Here is a 17,741-nt window from a genome sequence, read left to right as displayed (position 1 = left end):
CCAGTATGTGTTTGATGTGAAGAAGGTGGAAGATGAGGTGCTGATCTGCTTACAACAAAAAGAGAAAAGAGCAACTCCTCAGGAAGGAAAAGGGGAAAATCTCGCTATAGGCTTCGATATTCACCGGGTAAAAACACACACATATACAACGCTAAGAAAACATCACAAAGCAAGAAAAGCACGCTGCATATTTTCAAACTTGTGAAATCAAATTCCTTTTCATTCTGCAGGTGGAATTGAATCGAAAGTACCGTATGCACACAGCCCAGCAGAAAGTAGCAGGTTCCATCTACATCAATTCACGCTGCGTCTTCCTCAGGAAGGAGCTGCAGGAAGGCCGTTACGTCATCATCCCTACAACCTTTGACCCTGGGCAGCAGGGCGAATTTCTGCTCCGTGTCTTCACTGATGTGCCTTCAGACTGCAAGTAAATGTGTGCTAAGCTCACTGCTAAAAGACAGTAAATAGCTTTTTAAATAACCTAAAGAGCAAAGCTGCACCATTTCAGAGCTTTTTGAGCCGGCAGTACATGAGAAAGAAGAAATCATCCGTCCATTATCTGTACCCACTTCTTCCTTTTCAGGTCACGGGGGTCACGGAGCCCATGAAATCATGTAGAATATAAATGGTCATTTCTGCATTGGCTCAAAAGTGAATTTTTAAGTCGTTTATGGCTAATTTAGGCATAAAAATGCCATATGGGTTGCATTTGTGCAAGTTACAGCACATTTAAATCTTTTATTGTCTGCATGAAATATCTGAGTGCTGATCTGTTCGTCTCCTTCAATTTTATCTCTCACAGTGTTGAAGTTTCACAGCATTTAAACCAATAAAACTACAAGCATTTATAGCAAGTGAAGTCGCATAAAGTGCAGCTCCGTTACACATGAAAAGCTTTTTATGCTTCACTGAAGTAGTAACTGAGAGGAAATAAACATTTAGTCCCTCTAACTCTGATGTCTTTATGAATTTTAATAAGCTTTTTGGTTGTGCTTAATGGACCATATGAACTTTAGAATCTTAAACTTTTAATCAGAGCCCGACCAATATGGAAATTTTGGCTATCGCCGATTCTGATATTGGAAGGAGAAGGCTAATGTTGATAACTGATATAATGGATGTAATTTGTTTTAGCTTTGTCCACCCCAAAAATCTAAGCAAACAGCTACTTTTAAACCTGTTTTAACACTCCAAGTCTTGAAACACCTTCCTAACGTACGTTCATGTTTTCTGTCCTCCACCATTCACCATAAAGTTATCAAGTGTGTTACAAAACATAAATTTAACAAAGAAATGCCCTTCCCTGTTCATTGTTTAAACAGTCAGCCACGTATGGTGAAAGTCTAATTAGTACTGACTGCAGCGACGTTTATTTTACTAACACTAACTTGAGAGGCACATAGCTAATGACAAGCAGGTTGGAGGATTGAATAGAAGTTATTATTGTTTATTTTTAAAAAAAATTATTTTTCAGATCAGTTACAATAAAACTACCATGTTCTGTTCGGCAAAATACGCGACGCAATATTGCTCCCTGCTTCGGCTGTAGTGAAAGTGAAACTTAAATTGAACAGCCATGACTTGACAGTAGTCTTCATGCGCCCTCTGCTGGATAAATTACGGCTGGTTCCAGCATTTTAGGCGTGAAAATTAGAATTGATTATATCGGTGCATATTGGGACATTTATCACAGATACGGATAGGTCCCCAAATGTCTATATCGGCCCTACTGATATATCGGTCAAGCTCTACTTTAACACATGTTCCACATACATGTGTTTAGGTTTTAAACAATTAAGTAAGTAAGTAAGTAAGTAAACTTTATTTATATAGCACTTATCATAGATACAATCACAAAGTGCTGTACAACAATAAAAAATAAAAGCTTAAAATGAAATAAAATATTAACAACTCATGTTAACTTAATTAATGTTAAGTCCAACTTGATCTTGATTGATGTGATGACTGTGCTCACACATGCGTCAGTATCCCAGCTATGATTGGATTTTTTTAATTTATCCTGGTGACATGCTGCACATAACATCTAATTCTCCTTTTAGAAACCTAAATATGGTCATACTCTACGTGGAGCGCTTTGATAGAAAACCCAGAGTAGGATGTATTTAAACAGCCAAGCTTCAGTGCTTTAAGGCAATTGTGGCAGACATGAGGAGCAAATTAGGCTCAACTTTTTTTAATTGATCAGAAAACTGAAGACTTTGAAAATCCTGCTACAGTTTTGTGAACACAAACATTACCTCCATGTCCTTTTTAACAGCAATATTCAGTATATTGTAATATAAAGGTGCACCGATATATAACTACATACATACAGTATAAACATGATTTATTTCTGGCGGATGGCAGAAACTGCCCGTCTCCTCCGGTTTGAGAACATGTTCTTGCTGTTGGCAGAGAGCTGACTCTGGACGAGCCTCCTCAGACGTGTTGGACGGGGATGTGTGGCTACCCTCAGCTGGTCACTCAGGTCCACGTCATGAATGCTGAGGGACTGCAGGGACAAGACTCCAATGGAGGTAAGATAATACCACTCTGATCAGCAGCTGTACGTCCATGTACTGTAAACATCTGTGAAAACATCAGCAACACCTGGTGAATTTAATATGTAGTTTAGTTATTTTATTACAGCTTTTAGTTAATTTGTATGATTCAGAGTAAAAAAAAAGATAAATTTTTATCTCATGTATTTCTATGTTGAATTAGCATTAAGTTAAAATCAATTAATATACATTAAAAAAAGATAATCTTATGTAGCTATACAAAAAATAGTAATTCAATAGAAGCAGGTTATAGGTTGTGTAAAGCTTGTTTTTTTTTTAAATAAATTTATTGTGACTTTTCTCATTTGCAGCTGTTGATCCCTACGTGATAATCACCTGTGAAGGGGAGAGGGTTCGTTCCCCCGTTCAGAAGGACACGCGTTGCCCAAACTTTGACATCAAAGGCCTGTTTTACCGCAAAAAACCAAAGGAAGCCATCCACATTGAAGTAAGCTACCACCCTACACCCCCCCCCCCACCCACTCCCCACCTCACCATGGGGGAGCGCTCTACCAACTGTTAAATACTGCACAGAACCAAGACGGTTCCACCAACACTTTTTTATGGTCAAGCAAGTGGCACATGCATTTTTGAAAAGGGTAATTGACAGATTAAATTTAAATCCTGATTAAATAAGTGAGAAAACACTTTTATTTTGTAGTCATACCAGAACCTATAAATCAAACATGCAGAGCTCATGCAGTAAACAGTCATGCCAGCGAAGGATGGAGCGTGTTTAAGCATCACTTGCACAAATGTTTTGTTTTTCTACAGAACCGTAGACTCTTTAGCACTTCTCTCACTTCAAATCATGTTTCTCACCTTCTCCTTCAGTCCTCTTTTCTTCCATCATATCCCTCTGTGAGATGATGTAACATGAGAATGAGGCAACAAGAAATATTTGTAGACCATCCATAACCAATCAGCCACAGCCTGAGCATCAGGCAGTTTGTGCAGAGGGATTTGTGAGCGGTAATTTATTATTACATTTATCAAAGCTGTGAAATTATGGAGAAAAAAGGCAGGAATGAGCCTTGGTAGGGCTGTAGTAATGTCACGGTGCAGTGTGGAGAGAAAATATCTCTGCATACATACAGTACATCACAGTTCTCTTTTTACCTAAAGTTTAGTAAATAATCTGTGGTTTTCTCACCAAACCTTTTTTATTCAATTCAATTCAGTTTATTTCTATAGCACCAAGTCACAACAGAAGTCATCTCAGGGCACTGAACAGAAACATTCATATATAAAAATAATAATTGAACACTATTTATCTGAGGAGCAGACTGCTTTGAGTTGAACTCCATCACACATTATAAAAAGTAATTTATCCAAACATCCCCGCAAAAAGTTATTTTTATTGTATCCAGTAGTCCCTCGTTTACCGCGGGTGTTAGGCCCCCATCCCCCACTGCAATAAGTGAAAAACCGTGAAGTAGGGATGATAGTAGTAAGCAGTAGTTTATTTTAATATTTACGTATATATATAAAGGTGTTTTAAACCCTTTCCCACACTTTTTAAACCCTTTCCCACACTCTTGCAATGTTCCTAACGATTTTCCAAACTCTTAAACCTTTTAAAAACATTAATCTTAAATGGGTACTCACCAGAGAAGATAAAGAAGAGATGGAGATGAAGAATTGGCTGTCCAGTGATGATGATGAAGGTGATGAAGATGAGATTAAACCAGGGGCTTTGGCTTTGTCCTTCATAATAAAAGTGTGAGGTGACATCCTTTTCCAGAACAGGCTCGTTTCGTCCATGTTAAAAACCTGTTCAGGCCTGTAGCTCCCATTGGTGATCAGATCTTTGCACGTCGTGTTAACAAACTCCTCCGCTCCTGCTGTGTCAGCGGACGCAGCCTGTCCGTGCAGAGAAACACTTTTAATCCAAATCGTTTTTGAAATTTGTCAAACCATCCCGTTCCACTTTTTCTTTAATCGCCAGCATCTTCTACTGGCATTTCGGTTCGCCGCCAGAAACTTGAACGCACAAGAGGTCCAGATGACGTCCAGTTGAAAAAGAGTGCAGGTAAACAGACGGTAACTGATCGAATCAGCGGCCGGGTTACTAAACATTTCGGTTAAAAAGCATTTCTGGCGTTTCGGTTCGCTGCCAAAAATTTTTGAACACGCAGAATGTTTAGAAAACACAACGCAGTAGTAACGCTTGAAGTTTAGTTGAAAAACACCGAAGGTAAACGGACCGTAACAGCCAATCAGCAGCCTGGAAAACAGAACTGACGGTTACTGATCCAATCAGCGCCCGGGTTACTTTTGTATTTTTCGGACTATAAGGTGCACTTAAAATCCTATAGTTTTGTCAAAAATCGACAGTGAGCATTATAATCAGGTAAATCTTATGTATTAATTCTGGGTGTGCTTACTGAACTCGAAACAAGTTTATGTGGTTATTGTGAATGAGTTGAATAAAGTTTGACTTATCTGTTTTGTTTCGCTCAATGCGCCTCATAGTCCCAAATATATGGTAACCGCCATGCTCCGTTTCTTAAAGAGACATGTCCTGACATGAGTTACACTTTATTGCGCCTCTTACGTTGGTAAAGTTGAATTTTCTTGAAAAAAAAAAAAACTTTTCCATGTGACATGAATTAAATTTTACGTTTGAAAGGCCGGTTCAGCAGTCACGACTTCGCTTTGCAAAAATTCTATTTGACATAAACCAACGGCTGGAGGCACTACAGCATTGAATTAAGGGCAATGTAGTCCTTATGAGTGGGGATTACAGTACGGTGGAGGCTGAATGAAAGAAAACTACAAAATGGTGGCGCCTGTCCAAATTTTTATGTTTTTGTCATTAACTTTTTCACATCCATGAGTTCTGTACAGTGATATTGCTGTACAGTCCACAATTGTGTCTTTTACAGTTTGTTTTGTCCAATATATGTTTTTTGGACCGTACGTCCACAAACCGCGATCGAGCGAGTCCGCAGAAGTCGAACTGCTTTGTAGCGAGGGACTACTGTACTTCCTTCTTGACTTGAAAACTTGCACACTTCAACCCTTTTTTTATCCTCTGTGTTTTGCGTCTACCTTCTGTCATGTTTAAATTTCTGTCCTTGCTCTCGTTTCTCCTTCTGTTTTTCTCTTGTTCTCATTTCCTCATCTTTTCTCTCTTCTTCGTTCCCGTTTCCCACCTTTGCTGTCGGTTTCCCCTGCACGGCGCTCAGATCTACAACAAGAACATGATCGTGGACACCTTCCTGGGTCAGGTGGTCTTGTTCAGCGAGCCCAACGAGCGGCAGGAGCAGCACACGCTTCACCTCCGCGACAAAGGCAGTCGGCAGGACAATGACCTCCCGGGCATGCTCACTGTGCGCCTCTTCACCTCCACCACGCTCACCAACATCTGACGAGATCATTAATACAATTAAACTGATCCAATTATCGTCAACCATTATTTTAAGCCCATTGTGTCCTTTTTTGTTGCTAGCTTGTTTTCCTCTTTTTGTTGCTACTGCGTTTAAATTTTGTCTCAGTTTATAGAGTTTTTGAATTCCTGCATCTGTAAACTTAGATGACAGGAGTCATAGCTCATCCTTAAACATATTTCTGCTAAAAATGGCCATTTTTTTTCTTGTCTGCCTCAGAAACTTGTTCTGTACATCAGCTTCATTGTTTTAGTTGCCCGTATCTCCAGCAATTTCTGAGCTGTTTGTAGGGATGCACGATATTATCGGCATGGTATCGTATTGGCGATATTAGCGATAAAGTTAAATATTGTACATCGGCCATTCCATCAAAATAACTCACCGATATAAAAGGCGCTGTTTTTTTTAAATATATATTTATATAGTGTTACATCATTTTCAGCCCCCTTTTTGGCATCTGCATTTGGTAGCAAGCCAAATTGACAAAGACCATGCAGAATAATGTAGTAGTTTAATTCCACAGCAGAGAAAGCGATGTAGTCTCTGTAAATAGGTCTAGAAAAAAAAATATTTGTACTGATATCTGTTATCGGCCAAATAAGTTTTAACATATCGGCATATCGCTGGTGAAGATTCTTATATCGGATATCAGCCAAAAATCTAATATCGTGCATCCCTAGTAGTTTGTTCTTGTTTTTTTTATTCATATGCTTACCCATACAGGTAGACATGCACAGATAATACATATGCACACATTTCTGCACTCTCCTTGCATGTGCCAATTTTTCCAAGGGCTATGCATTGCCTTAAGGTTGAGTCAGTCTCTTATATGAGGAGGGGTGAGACTGGCAGGGGAGGGGAGTTACGTTAAAAAACTATCAACTGTTCTCAGTGTTAGCACAGACTCCTTTTTGTTTCTTAACGTCTGTATTACTACTTGTTTACTTTGTTTTGTGTCTGATATCCACCATCTCCTACTGTTTCCTCTGTCACTCCCCACCCCTACCCACCCAGCCGGCCCCGCCCAGACACCTCATCTCTTTGTCAGTTTGCAGGTGCTTTGGAGAGCATGCAACACTGTCTGTCTCTTGTGAACTTCACAAACAAAAGCCAACAGCAGCTATTATCTCTCTACCTGGAGCGTTTATTTTTGTTGTTGTGCTGTGTTTGTGCTCACGTGTGAAGTCTCGCCTCCGGTCTTCCATTACTTGTACCGTTTGAAACTCTCCAGAAACTCTTGCCGCCGGTTGCTATGGACGATCTCTGAACTGCATGGCTTGAAAAGAAAACAAAGAACTGAACTCTCTGCCTGTGCTGCACACCTCCCCAGTCGTAGCTTAGCAGCCGGCGCTTTCAGTAGTGCTACCCTTCCTGTTTGGATCACCTTCCCCTTCCTGCGGAGGGCAAAGATTCACTTCGACATGAATCAAGTGCTTTATGGGACCAAAGATGAGCCAGACCTTCTGTTCTGTTAGTCTCGTTCAGAACGCTCTGGCCTGGCCCAGCCCAAGCCTAGCTACAAACCACCACCCCCTGTGCCACATCATCTCTTCACGGCAACACCACTGCCTGACGCTTCCTTTGACCAGAGTCTCGTGGGTCGACCTGAAAAACTCAAGTCGTGATCCAAACAAACGCAGCGTCTGTGCTTCTGCTGTTGGCACGGAGCAGACATGAGTGTGGGTCTGAGACTGTGTGTGTGTTGCTAGTTTCAGCCTTGCTTTGAATGAGATTTTGTGGAATTGCTTGAGTGAGTGTTTGTCTTTTAATCTGGAAGAAAATCGTTGTTGTGGAAAGGTGTGACCAGAGGAGTGGTTTAAGGAAAAACACACCTTGCACTTTATTTAGATTTGAGACGTTTCAAGACCCTCAAAGAGGAAAAAACAGGGGGTTCAGCTAAGGAGATGTCCTGCCAAACAACCTGTGCCATCACCTTGAGCTTGGATTTGCCTCCACAGCAGGAAAACAGCACGGACGAACTTCTGACTTTACATGTTTTTGCATATTGAACCACAAGTGGTACAAATGTAAGTTCTCTTATGAACCGTGACACGTCTTGGGTCGATCGTGTGATTATCCAGTCTAACCTTACAGCTCAGAGTGGGCTTTGCTTTACTTTTGTTTGTTCAAAAGTGCAGGCCAAGTTTTATACACATTTGATTAGCCTCTCTTTTTCTCCTGTTAGAATTAAAAATGTACTTTGTCACCGTTAAGACATTTTCTTTGAATGTAAGATGGTTTGTGGACTAGTCTCGCTGACCACCTATCACATCTGTTTTCCTGGCTTTCTTTCTGCGCCTTTTTTTAATTACTTGAACTGTCACACATGGCATTTAATTGGTCACACAAATTTATATACAGCATCCCTATAAATGTGTCGTGCATGAGTTATTTTTCAACGTGTTCATGGCCTTGTATTGTTCAATTGTTACTATGTATATTCTTTCTATTTCAAATGTCTTGGAAATGCTAGTTTTGAGGAATCAGCATGTCTACAGTGCATCTCATTTCAGTCTGATCATATCAAACGGTTTGAAACGGTCGTCTTGTATTACAGTGATGCATTCATTACGCTTCGAGCATCTCCGAACATTAGCAGCAGTTGTTGACTACTATCTAGGTGCTACTCATCTTCTTTTGTGCTGTTTTTTCCAGTTTGGCAGAAAGTGAGAGCTACATAAACTGATCGATAACGAAAACCTGCATCAGTGTCTAAAACTGTAGTGCCAAGTTGTTAAAGATTTAAAGTATTGTTGGATTTTATTTAGATATCAGAGTGGAAAAAGAGAAGCCACTCTTCGTTATAACATACTGTTCAAGTGCCCTTGTGCAAGGCACTGGAGCCCAAACTGTAGTTCAATAACTCTGTGTTATTCTGCTTCTGGGACATTGATAATGTCTTCTGGTTGATTCTGTTTATCTTTAACGTCAGCTGCAGACACCTGAGTGATGGATGAAAGGTTTCTTATAAGGATCGAGTTGTGCCAAAGGTATCGTCTGCCATGTGGAGGTTGAGAACTGTTGCAGTGGTTGTTTGTTACAAAGCTCAGTATACATAACAAAATATTTACTAATCAGAGCCTAGTAGCCTTGATGTTTTCTGTCTTAAACAGTTGCAACTTTCAGGTTTCCCCTGGTCCCTCTCTGCTGTGCTTCAACTCTTCCAACAAAGTGTATTCCCTTTTTTTGAGCAAAGCAAAAGCCACAAGTTGGTTTTACTGTGTGAATGAATGACTTGTTGCATTTTTAGTGACCGTGTGATTGTTGGTTGTAGAAATGTCCTGTACATATCTGGGTGAATCCATTCTGCCACAGAAGAAGAACGAGGAGGAACCAGAGGAACCTGATATAAGTTTTATTTTCATGTTTTGTTTTGGTTGGGGCAACAGTTTAAAGTTTTACTTTTGTTTTTCATGCTACAACTTTTCTTTTAAAATGACTTTTTTTGAATATGTAACACATCTGGCACAAGTTTTAGCTTCCTTCCCAGTTTGCAACACTTTTCCTTCGTCAACACTTCAAGTTGTACTGATCGTGTTTTCTGTTTTAGATCATTGGACAAAAAAAAAGTTTTTAAGAGCAATCTACTTTTAAATTGGAACGATTGGTGTCATTGAGGATTTAAATGCCTTTTATAGCATTTATTATTGATTTTTTTTTTTTTATTCGACCTTTATTTAGACAGATTAATCCCATTGAACTTCGGGGACTCGTTTACAAGAGAGACCTGATTTCTTAACAAAGAGTGATGACAACAGTGATGACAACGACAACAACAGACAGTCATAAAATAGGCATAGGCTTACAAATTTAAGTTTCTCTTCTTTTTTTGGTTGAAGAACATAGGAAGATTTTTAGTTTGTAAACGTTTGACTAATGTCTTGCTCTCCAGTGTTTTTATATAATTTATGTCTGAGATTGTTTCTGCGTCGTTACTCTTTATATTTGTTGCTTATAGTGAACCTTTGCCAAAAGTGTTACGGCTTTCACTGTTAAACACACGCACACACATTTATACACAAACCCCCCAGCTAGCAGTCCAACCAAGCTTGATAAGAGTGTCTGGACCTCGAGTATGATGGTTTTTTTACTAGTTGCTCTAACGCTCAAGTCATCTGTACATATTTTCTGCACGGCCCGGCCAAAGCAGTTTGAAGAACACAATTCAAAGCGAGCTTCTCCCAAAAGTGGCAGTTTTTATATTGATTAAAAAATGGCGGCGCATGTAGCAGAAAAAAAAGGAGAAATTCAAAAATGCTTTTAGATCAGCTTCAAATCATAAAAATGTGTTGTCCAACCTGTTGTTACTTTGATAAACGTACTGTGCAACAAGAGGCCTCTGTTGAACTCTTGCATGCATTAAAATGCTTCGTTTTCTCATTTTTGTGCACAGTATGTCTACGAAAGTTTCAGCAACTTGACTTATTCGTCGTGAGCCTCGTGTTTTAAAGAACTACAAGCTGGGCATCCACTTTAAAAAGAAGCAGTTACGTACCGCTTTATAGGAAACAGAAACACAAGCGAGTTATTCATCTTTTTTACTCCCATGGCAGATTGTGTGAATTATTAGAGCCACCAATTTAGTTTTTTCCTTTCACTGAATTTGATTAGAACAACCGAAGTTTTTGAGAAAACGAACCTTTTGGCGCGATTGTCTTTTTGTCTAATATCGAACAAAATGTCGAGCAGTTTAACTTGTTTCCACTTCACTCTGATATAAACAGATAGAACTGGTATTGGCTTGATGTGAGTGAATATTTCATTTTTAAAGTCTATTTTTTGTTGTTGTTGAGGGTGCTTCTTTTTTCAGGCAGGTGGAACCAGAGATGCTCACATTAATGTTAGGAGTAGCGGCGTTACAGAATGAGATGGAAATAAATTACTCAAACCGATTCTCCGGTTCCTGATTATGTAAAGGCTAGCGTTGGCAACAATTTAACAACCCCATGAGCCTTCAGTAAACTCATGGGGTTGTTTATGATCTATATATTAACTTTTGCTGTTGTGTGATAACTGGTAAAGCAGCAAATCTGTAAAATGACCAGGCTTGATTATCTGTCTGTCATAAAAGTATTTATAGGAATTATCCATGTCCCTTGTTTTGTTGGCTGCATCTCCTACATGTTTCTGTGTATTTGACTACTTTTGTTCAGTTTATCACTCAGAGACCACAATGATGCACAAATTGAGTTGAAGACCATTACGAACTTATTTATGTTTATTTTCTTTCAAATAGAAAATCAGCACACTGTCACATTTTGTTGAAATGGACTCAAAAATATCATGAATATGAGCTTCTGTTCATCAGGGAGTTGTCACATGGATACAGAAACAATGTCTTCTCTGGTCAACAGACTAGTCTGATGTGGCAGTTTGGTCTTTTTGTGTTTGTTTGTATTAAATGATGACCAAACGGAGTGTAACTAGAGTTAGCTAAGTACCAGGCTGTGAATGTTGATCATGGGCAAACTTCAACCAGTACAGAGAAGGATTATCACTTCAAAACCCAATTAATCCATTTATTGTTAGAACAGCAGTCCAGACAGACTTTCAATGTTCTCTGATCTTCTTTTAATGATTCTCCGCAGTTAGTGCATCATGAATTCACCGTTTTTAGGCTGTCACATTTAATTCCTGCCCATAGCCGTCAGTAGAGAGCGCTAACTGGTTCAACCTAATGTGTCTTAACCAAAATGTCATATCCTGGAGCATAACAAGAGGAACTCTCGTCATATTAAGCCTATATCCTGATGCATGCTCAATAATCCAAGTAGAAAAATCCAAAAAAGTTCAATCTGGTCCTCTGGACATTCAAAAAAAACAAAAGCAAAACAAAGCAAAATCTAGAAACGTTTCGTCTCTCATCCAAGAGACTTCCTCAGTCTGAGGTGCTGTATTCAGCTCAGTCTCTTAAATAGCACCTTCTTAGAGTGGATCAACCAGTTTGCTGCTGACAACCAAAACCAGCTGATCACATGCTCAAGAAGGACCATCAGCCTAACAATGGGTCATTAGCACACTGATGGCTGTTTACTACTCACAGAGGGCTGAGTGATACTAGCAATCACAGCATTGTAAGAGGGGGACAGTTGAACCCGGAGGCCTCCACCCCTGTTTAATGACGGATGATTTCTTTTCACAAATATGGCCTCCTTTACTCCTCTCTCAAACCATCGTTCCTCTCTGTCCAAGATGTGAACATCTTCATCCTTGAAAGAGTGACCGCTGGCCTGGAGATGAGTGTAGACCGCAGAATCCTGGCCTGATGATGTTGATCTTCTGTGCTGGGCCATCCTTTTGGCCAGTGGCTGTTTAGTTTTCACTCATCTCCAGGCCAGCGGTCACTCTTTCAAGGATGAAGATGTTCACATCCTGGACAGAGAGGAACGATGGTTTGAGAGAGGAGTAAAGGAGGCCATCTTTGTGAAAAGAAATTGTCCTTCATTAAACAGGGGTGGAGGCCTCCGGGTTCAACTGTCCCCCTCTTACAATGCTGTGATTGCTAGTATCACTCAGCCCTCTGTGAGTAGTAAACAGCCATCAGGTGCTAATGATCCATTGTTAGGCTGATGGTCCTTCTTGAGCATGTGATCAGCTGGTTTTGGTTGTCAGCAGCAAACTGGTTGATCCTCTCTAAGAAGGTGCTATTTAAGAGACTGAGCTGAAAACAGCACCTCAGACTGAGGAAGTCTCTCGGATGAGAGACGAAACGTTTCTAGATTTTTTTTTTGCTTTGTTTTGCTTTTGTTTTTTTTGAATGTCCAGAGGACCAGATTGAACTTTTTTGGATTAAGCCTATAAATTTTGTAAAAAGATATATATATATATATATATATATATATATATATTGCTTTAGTGATCCTTCAAACTGCTAGTAAGACACACACATGGTAAAACTCTAGAGGTACTTCCCGGTGTTTCCCTTACCATTATACAAGTGGGGCGCCCATCCCGTCAACAGAACTGAGCGCTCCATCTACTGAACCGAACTGCGCACACCCTCTTGGCACTGACGTAGAGCTACGCTAGCGGTGCGCAGTACAGGCGCGCTAGCTAAAAAGCTGTTTTTGGCAAAGTAATAAGTAAGTTGAGACAAAGTAGAAAGTAAGAGGCAACGCTCGAAACTGTTGGTACAAACAGCGCGCAGCTCAGACGTGTGTGTCTCTTCCCCCCACACACAAAAGTCATGGACGACATGAGCTCCCTGCCATGACATATTATCTAGGGGAAACTCTGCTTTCACATGCAAAATTTTCTAGATAAAACTTGTCCAAAGTGCCAGGATTGTGTCCGTACGTGTGACAATGTTTATATACTTTACAATACAAAAAGTTGAATCTGCAGGTTGATTATTTTGTAGATTTAAACTTTCAGTGAAAGGATTAAGTTGGCTCTGATAATTCACACAAACAACTGAAGTAGAAAATAAACGCATATCGGCCACACTGTGTGTTTTTGAAGTGTTGGATTGAATTGGTCACGTCTCAACCTGCTTGCGCGCTGATTTTTAAAGCCACGTCGATTTGAATACAGCTGCACGTGTTTATTAAATAGATCGCAGTTCCAGAGACTAAACGCCAAGTTTCTCAACAAATCGCATCATGTTGACGAAATCCTACTCAAATCAGACATTTTTCTATCTGAGGTCGAGTCTTGTCTACTGAAGGAATGAGCTTGTGATTCTTCTTGTATTTTTCTGCCAACGTTTATTATCTGGAAAATGGAATACCTACTGCATGGTGACTCTTCTAGGAGATGCTACCGTATTTGTAACGAGTACCTTTTATCAGTATTTTATAAGCTTGTTAATTTTATATATCTACTTTACCTTGCGTTCCCGACCGGTATGTTTACTGATAGCTAGGCATCAGAGAGCCGTGCTGTATGTTCTGTACTGTGTGCTTGTCAGTGTTACTTTCAGTGCGAGCTTTACTTTTGATTTTTTTACTGCGTTAGTTGAGTTTGGTTCTCGGTTACACTGTGGTTATTTTATAGCTCCAATCTGAACTTATTATTTTTCTTTTGTATTTAATGTCAACTTGTGGCATGACTTTGAAATAAAAGAGGAAAATATTTTCTGGATTTGTCGTCATTGTTTAAGAAGTAGCTTTTAAATATGATAGCTACAGCTTTATGTTGTTGTTTTATCAATAAATAATAATAAATCTATAAATTGCTTTTGGGACCCGTCACATTGAATCACGGATTAAATCCCAAAGTGGTATTTTGAGATATAGGCAGTTGTATTGCAATGGTTAAAAAATTCATTCATTCAACCTTTATTTAAACAGATAAATCACATTGAGCCTCGAAGACTCATTTACAAGTGAGACCTGTTTGGACAGACAAAAACAATGGTTAACTAGACACATGTAGGAGTTGGAGGCAAAAAAAATTCCTATCAGACTTTTTTCTTGGCTGAGAAAAAACCCTAATATTGAAAAAACACCTCGCACAAACAAGCACATATTTACGTAGACATTCTGCAGAGCAGAGCAGGAAGAAGGAAGAGACGAGAGCGGTCAACAACGTCTACAGATGCTCTCGAGGTCACTAATCAGTCAATGTCCTCCGGTGAGATCCATAAACATAAACTATTCTCAAAATGTACTATAATTGCATTTTGCTCAGAATAATTAATAAATATTTTATCTATGGGCTACCTTAAATGAAATGTCTGAAATGTAATCCCAAAGCATGTTTGAAGCACTTTTCTGAGCAGTACCAAAAATGGAATATCCTTGTATCCAAATATGGTTGAAGGTTTACTCTTTCAAACGTCATCGATACATTCTATTAGAATATGGAAAAAGTAGAATTCAGACATTTTTTTAGACTGGTGGTAGCCCTGAGGAAGCCCCAGAAGTCACTGGAGGGATGGTGTATCTTCTCTGACCTGGAAACTCCTCGGGGTCCTCCAGAATGAGCTGGAAATTGTCACTCGGGAGAGGGAAGTTAGGGTTTTTCTCCTGGAACTGTTGCCTCTGCGACCCGACTATGGAAAAACGGTATAGGATGGATGGACAGACAGACGGATTTAGACCAATTTTTCAGTGGTTGTCTCAACTAACGAGACAAGTCAATCCATATTTCTGGAACCACTCATGTCAGGATGCTCTAAGTATCCAAATGTAGCTCAAAAAGCCAAGAATCTGAAAATGTGCTCAGTTTAGTTGGACCAACTCTAACTTGATCCTCAACTCCATGTGATGGGTCACATGTGTCTGTAGTGCAGCTAACTTATTAGAACAAACCATGTAAATTTCCAAACACACACATTTCTAAACAACGTTTAAGTCATGACTTGATTTTTCTCATTTTCTGACCAAAGATACAGAAAAGTTGTAAAAGAGAAAAAGTGAATTAGATTGCATTTCTGTATAGTACAGTTGAGCACAGAGACCATAAGAACACAAAGACTAATATTAATGGCATCAGTTAGAACCATGTCAGACACAAATGAGGCGTTTCCATTAAATAACACATTAACAGGACCAGGGAGATGCTTCATCCGTCAATTGATCAACTGTATGCCAAGTTTTAATAAATTTTGGGAATCGCCTTGTTGGTGATAAAACCCCATTTTCAGTCTTCAAACTGTGACACCTTTTGTATTTATTGATAAAGATAATGAAAAGGAATGCCGTTTTTTTGACAGGCTGATATTAAAGTGCCTAAAGATCCAGTTTAAAAAGAGACCTATTAAGTTGTCTGTTATGTGTGGACACGACGCTGTTCATCCCTTGAGATTACGGGCCTTTATGTCTGATTGATTAATGGGTCATATCTAAGTGGCTTATTAAACAAAAGAACATTTCTTCAAATGTCCCGACACTGGAGTGAAATTGAGTAAACGTGCAGCTGATTGCAAAGAAAACTTTAAAAGCTTGAACGATTAAGACTTTTTCACAGCACTGTATGAATATTTGTGAACTGATCATGCAAACTTCATAAAACAGCAACCACCTCCCAGCTGGGCTCTGGTTCTGGCTCCACCTCCGAGTTAATCAGGATCAGCAGCCATGAATGAGCCCCGGAGAGAGAGTCCGGAGACCTCCGGCACTGACCCAGACGTCAGACTGCAACTGGGCCACGAACTCTGAACCACCTGAGGGAGCCCGGACCCACAAGAACCAACAGAAGTCTCTGAGAACGATTTAAAAAAAAAAGAAGAGAAGTGACAACGAAAGGACAAATCACTTTGTCCTCAAGCTTCTTCTGGGGATCTCGTTTAACCGTCCTGTCAACTCGTGTTCATTTAAAGGAAGCTCAAACACAACAGGAGGCACAGGAGAGGGACTCGGAGGAATAAAAGAAGTTACAAAGTGTGTTGGGAGGTAAGTGTGGCGGGTGAACTTGGGTCGAGGCCGAGGGCTGATTAGCCTGCAGCCGGGCCACACTGCTGCTGCTCTGCTGTAGCTTTGGATAAAGCCTCTTATTGCTCACTGTGTCCTCTGCTGCCAGATCTTAAGCAGCCATTATGTTCCCTACAAGTAGCCACAGTTGGTAAAGTCTAATCATTGTCACGACAAGTATTTTTCTATAATATTTTATATAATTTGCACATTAAATTTTTGGGGATTTTGTTCAGACCATAATAAAGTAATAAAAGTAGATTTTAAACTGCTGGTTAAATAATAATAATACAATTTATCAATTTAGGGACTTATGCTTGGCCTTCTGTTACGAATGGACAAGAGTCTGTAAAAGTTTTGTTTAAGCACATTAAATCTGTGGTGGTCACTAAAACTGGGTAACTACTGAAATTACTGAAACTTTTGTAAATGTTGCCTCAGATGTGGCATTTTAAGTATTTTCATCTATGAAAAGCCTGGTTACACATGTTTTATGTAATAATTTATATAAATACGCTTACAGGGACGGGGTTTTCATTGATTCATAAGGTTAAATAATTGGAATATGTAGTTAATTTGACAATCCTTTTACAAATTTGTGTTTCTAGAGAACTGATAAAATACTGTAGATGTTTTTGGTTTTACAATTTATAGCGCCATTTTCTCTAGTTTGTAAATTCCTTATCAGAGAGTTTGATTGACATAAATTAATGACATTTTGGAACAATTGTTACACCAAAATCTTGGTTGTAACGTGAGCGAACAGGAAATTTAACAACAGTGCCAGCATTTATTTATTCACGCCAAACAAGGTCTGAGTTTCCTGAACGTAAACTCAGTTTGACAATAAATATCCAGCCTGCAGACATGTTGGTTTCAGTAATATTAGCCTTGGACATCTATAAATCTGGTTTCAGGACATTTTCAGGCTTTAAACGTGAATGAGACGTTACTTTAAACGCAGCTTACATCACTGCAGAAATTAGTTAAGGTGTAAGCCTCCTCAGAGGTCAAGTAAAGCTCTTTAGCCCAAAGAACTACAGCTGGTCTAAGTCTAGTTAAAGTAAACTATTTATAAAGCTTCACGTGAAGAGTTCATTTTATTAGTTTTTTTAAAGCGAAGTGAGCAACGAGGATCTGGAACGCTTGTGAAGCACGTTGACCGTTTTGTTTTTCAGACACTGAGCCACGACACTCATGGAAGCAAATCTACTAAACGTTCTTGATTAACGATGACGGTTTCACATCCAGCTGTGCCTCTGAACCTCTGCCATGTGAGTGACACACCAACGTGCACGTAGTCGTCAGAGTAGCACTGCAGACCACCCGGACTGATTAAGAGCTGGTGCGTTAACAGGCTGCCAGTCTTTGTGTGCAAATCTGACGGGGTTGACCCCACGTCTTGTGAGCTGTGATGATTATTTCTTGGGTTT

At 39.6% G+C, this 17,741-nt stretch overlaps 1 protein-coding gene across 1 annotated transcript in view; it reads left to right on the top strand.

The window, feature by feature from the left end:
* The window catches only part of capn5b (calpain 5b), a 46,138-nt gene extending 40,203 nt beyond the window's left edge, over positions 1-5,935 (top strand). The window contains exons 9-13 of the mRNA XM_037687254.1: positions 5-127; positions 231-427; positions 2,416-2,537; positions 2,873-3,009; positions 5,753-5,935. Coding sequence (XP_037543182.1) covers positions 5-127; positions 231-427; positions 2,416-2,537; positions 2,873-3,009; positions 5,753-5,935 — 762 coding nt within the window. The remainder of the gene's footprint in view (positions 1-4; positions 128-230; positions 428-2,415; positions 2,538-2,872; positions 3,010-5,752) is intronic.
* Positions 5,936-17,741: the final 11,806 nt, after the last annotated feature.

Source organism: Nematolebias whitei, chromosome 14, assembly GCF_014905685.2.
Source record: "Nematolebias whitei isolate Nwh7 chromosome 14, NemWhi1, whole genome shotgun sequence".
Taxonomy (NCBI): Eukaryota; Metazoa; Chordata; class Actinopteri; order Cyprinodontiformes; family Rivulidae; genus Nematolebias; species Nematolebias whitei.
The sequence above is the reverse complement of the archived record's forward strand: the minus strand, read 5'-3'. Positions and strand labels throughout refer to the sequence as shown.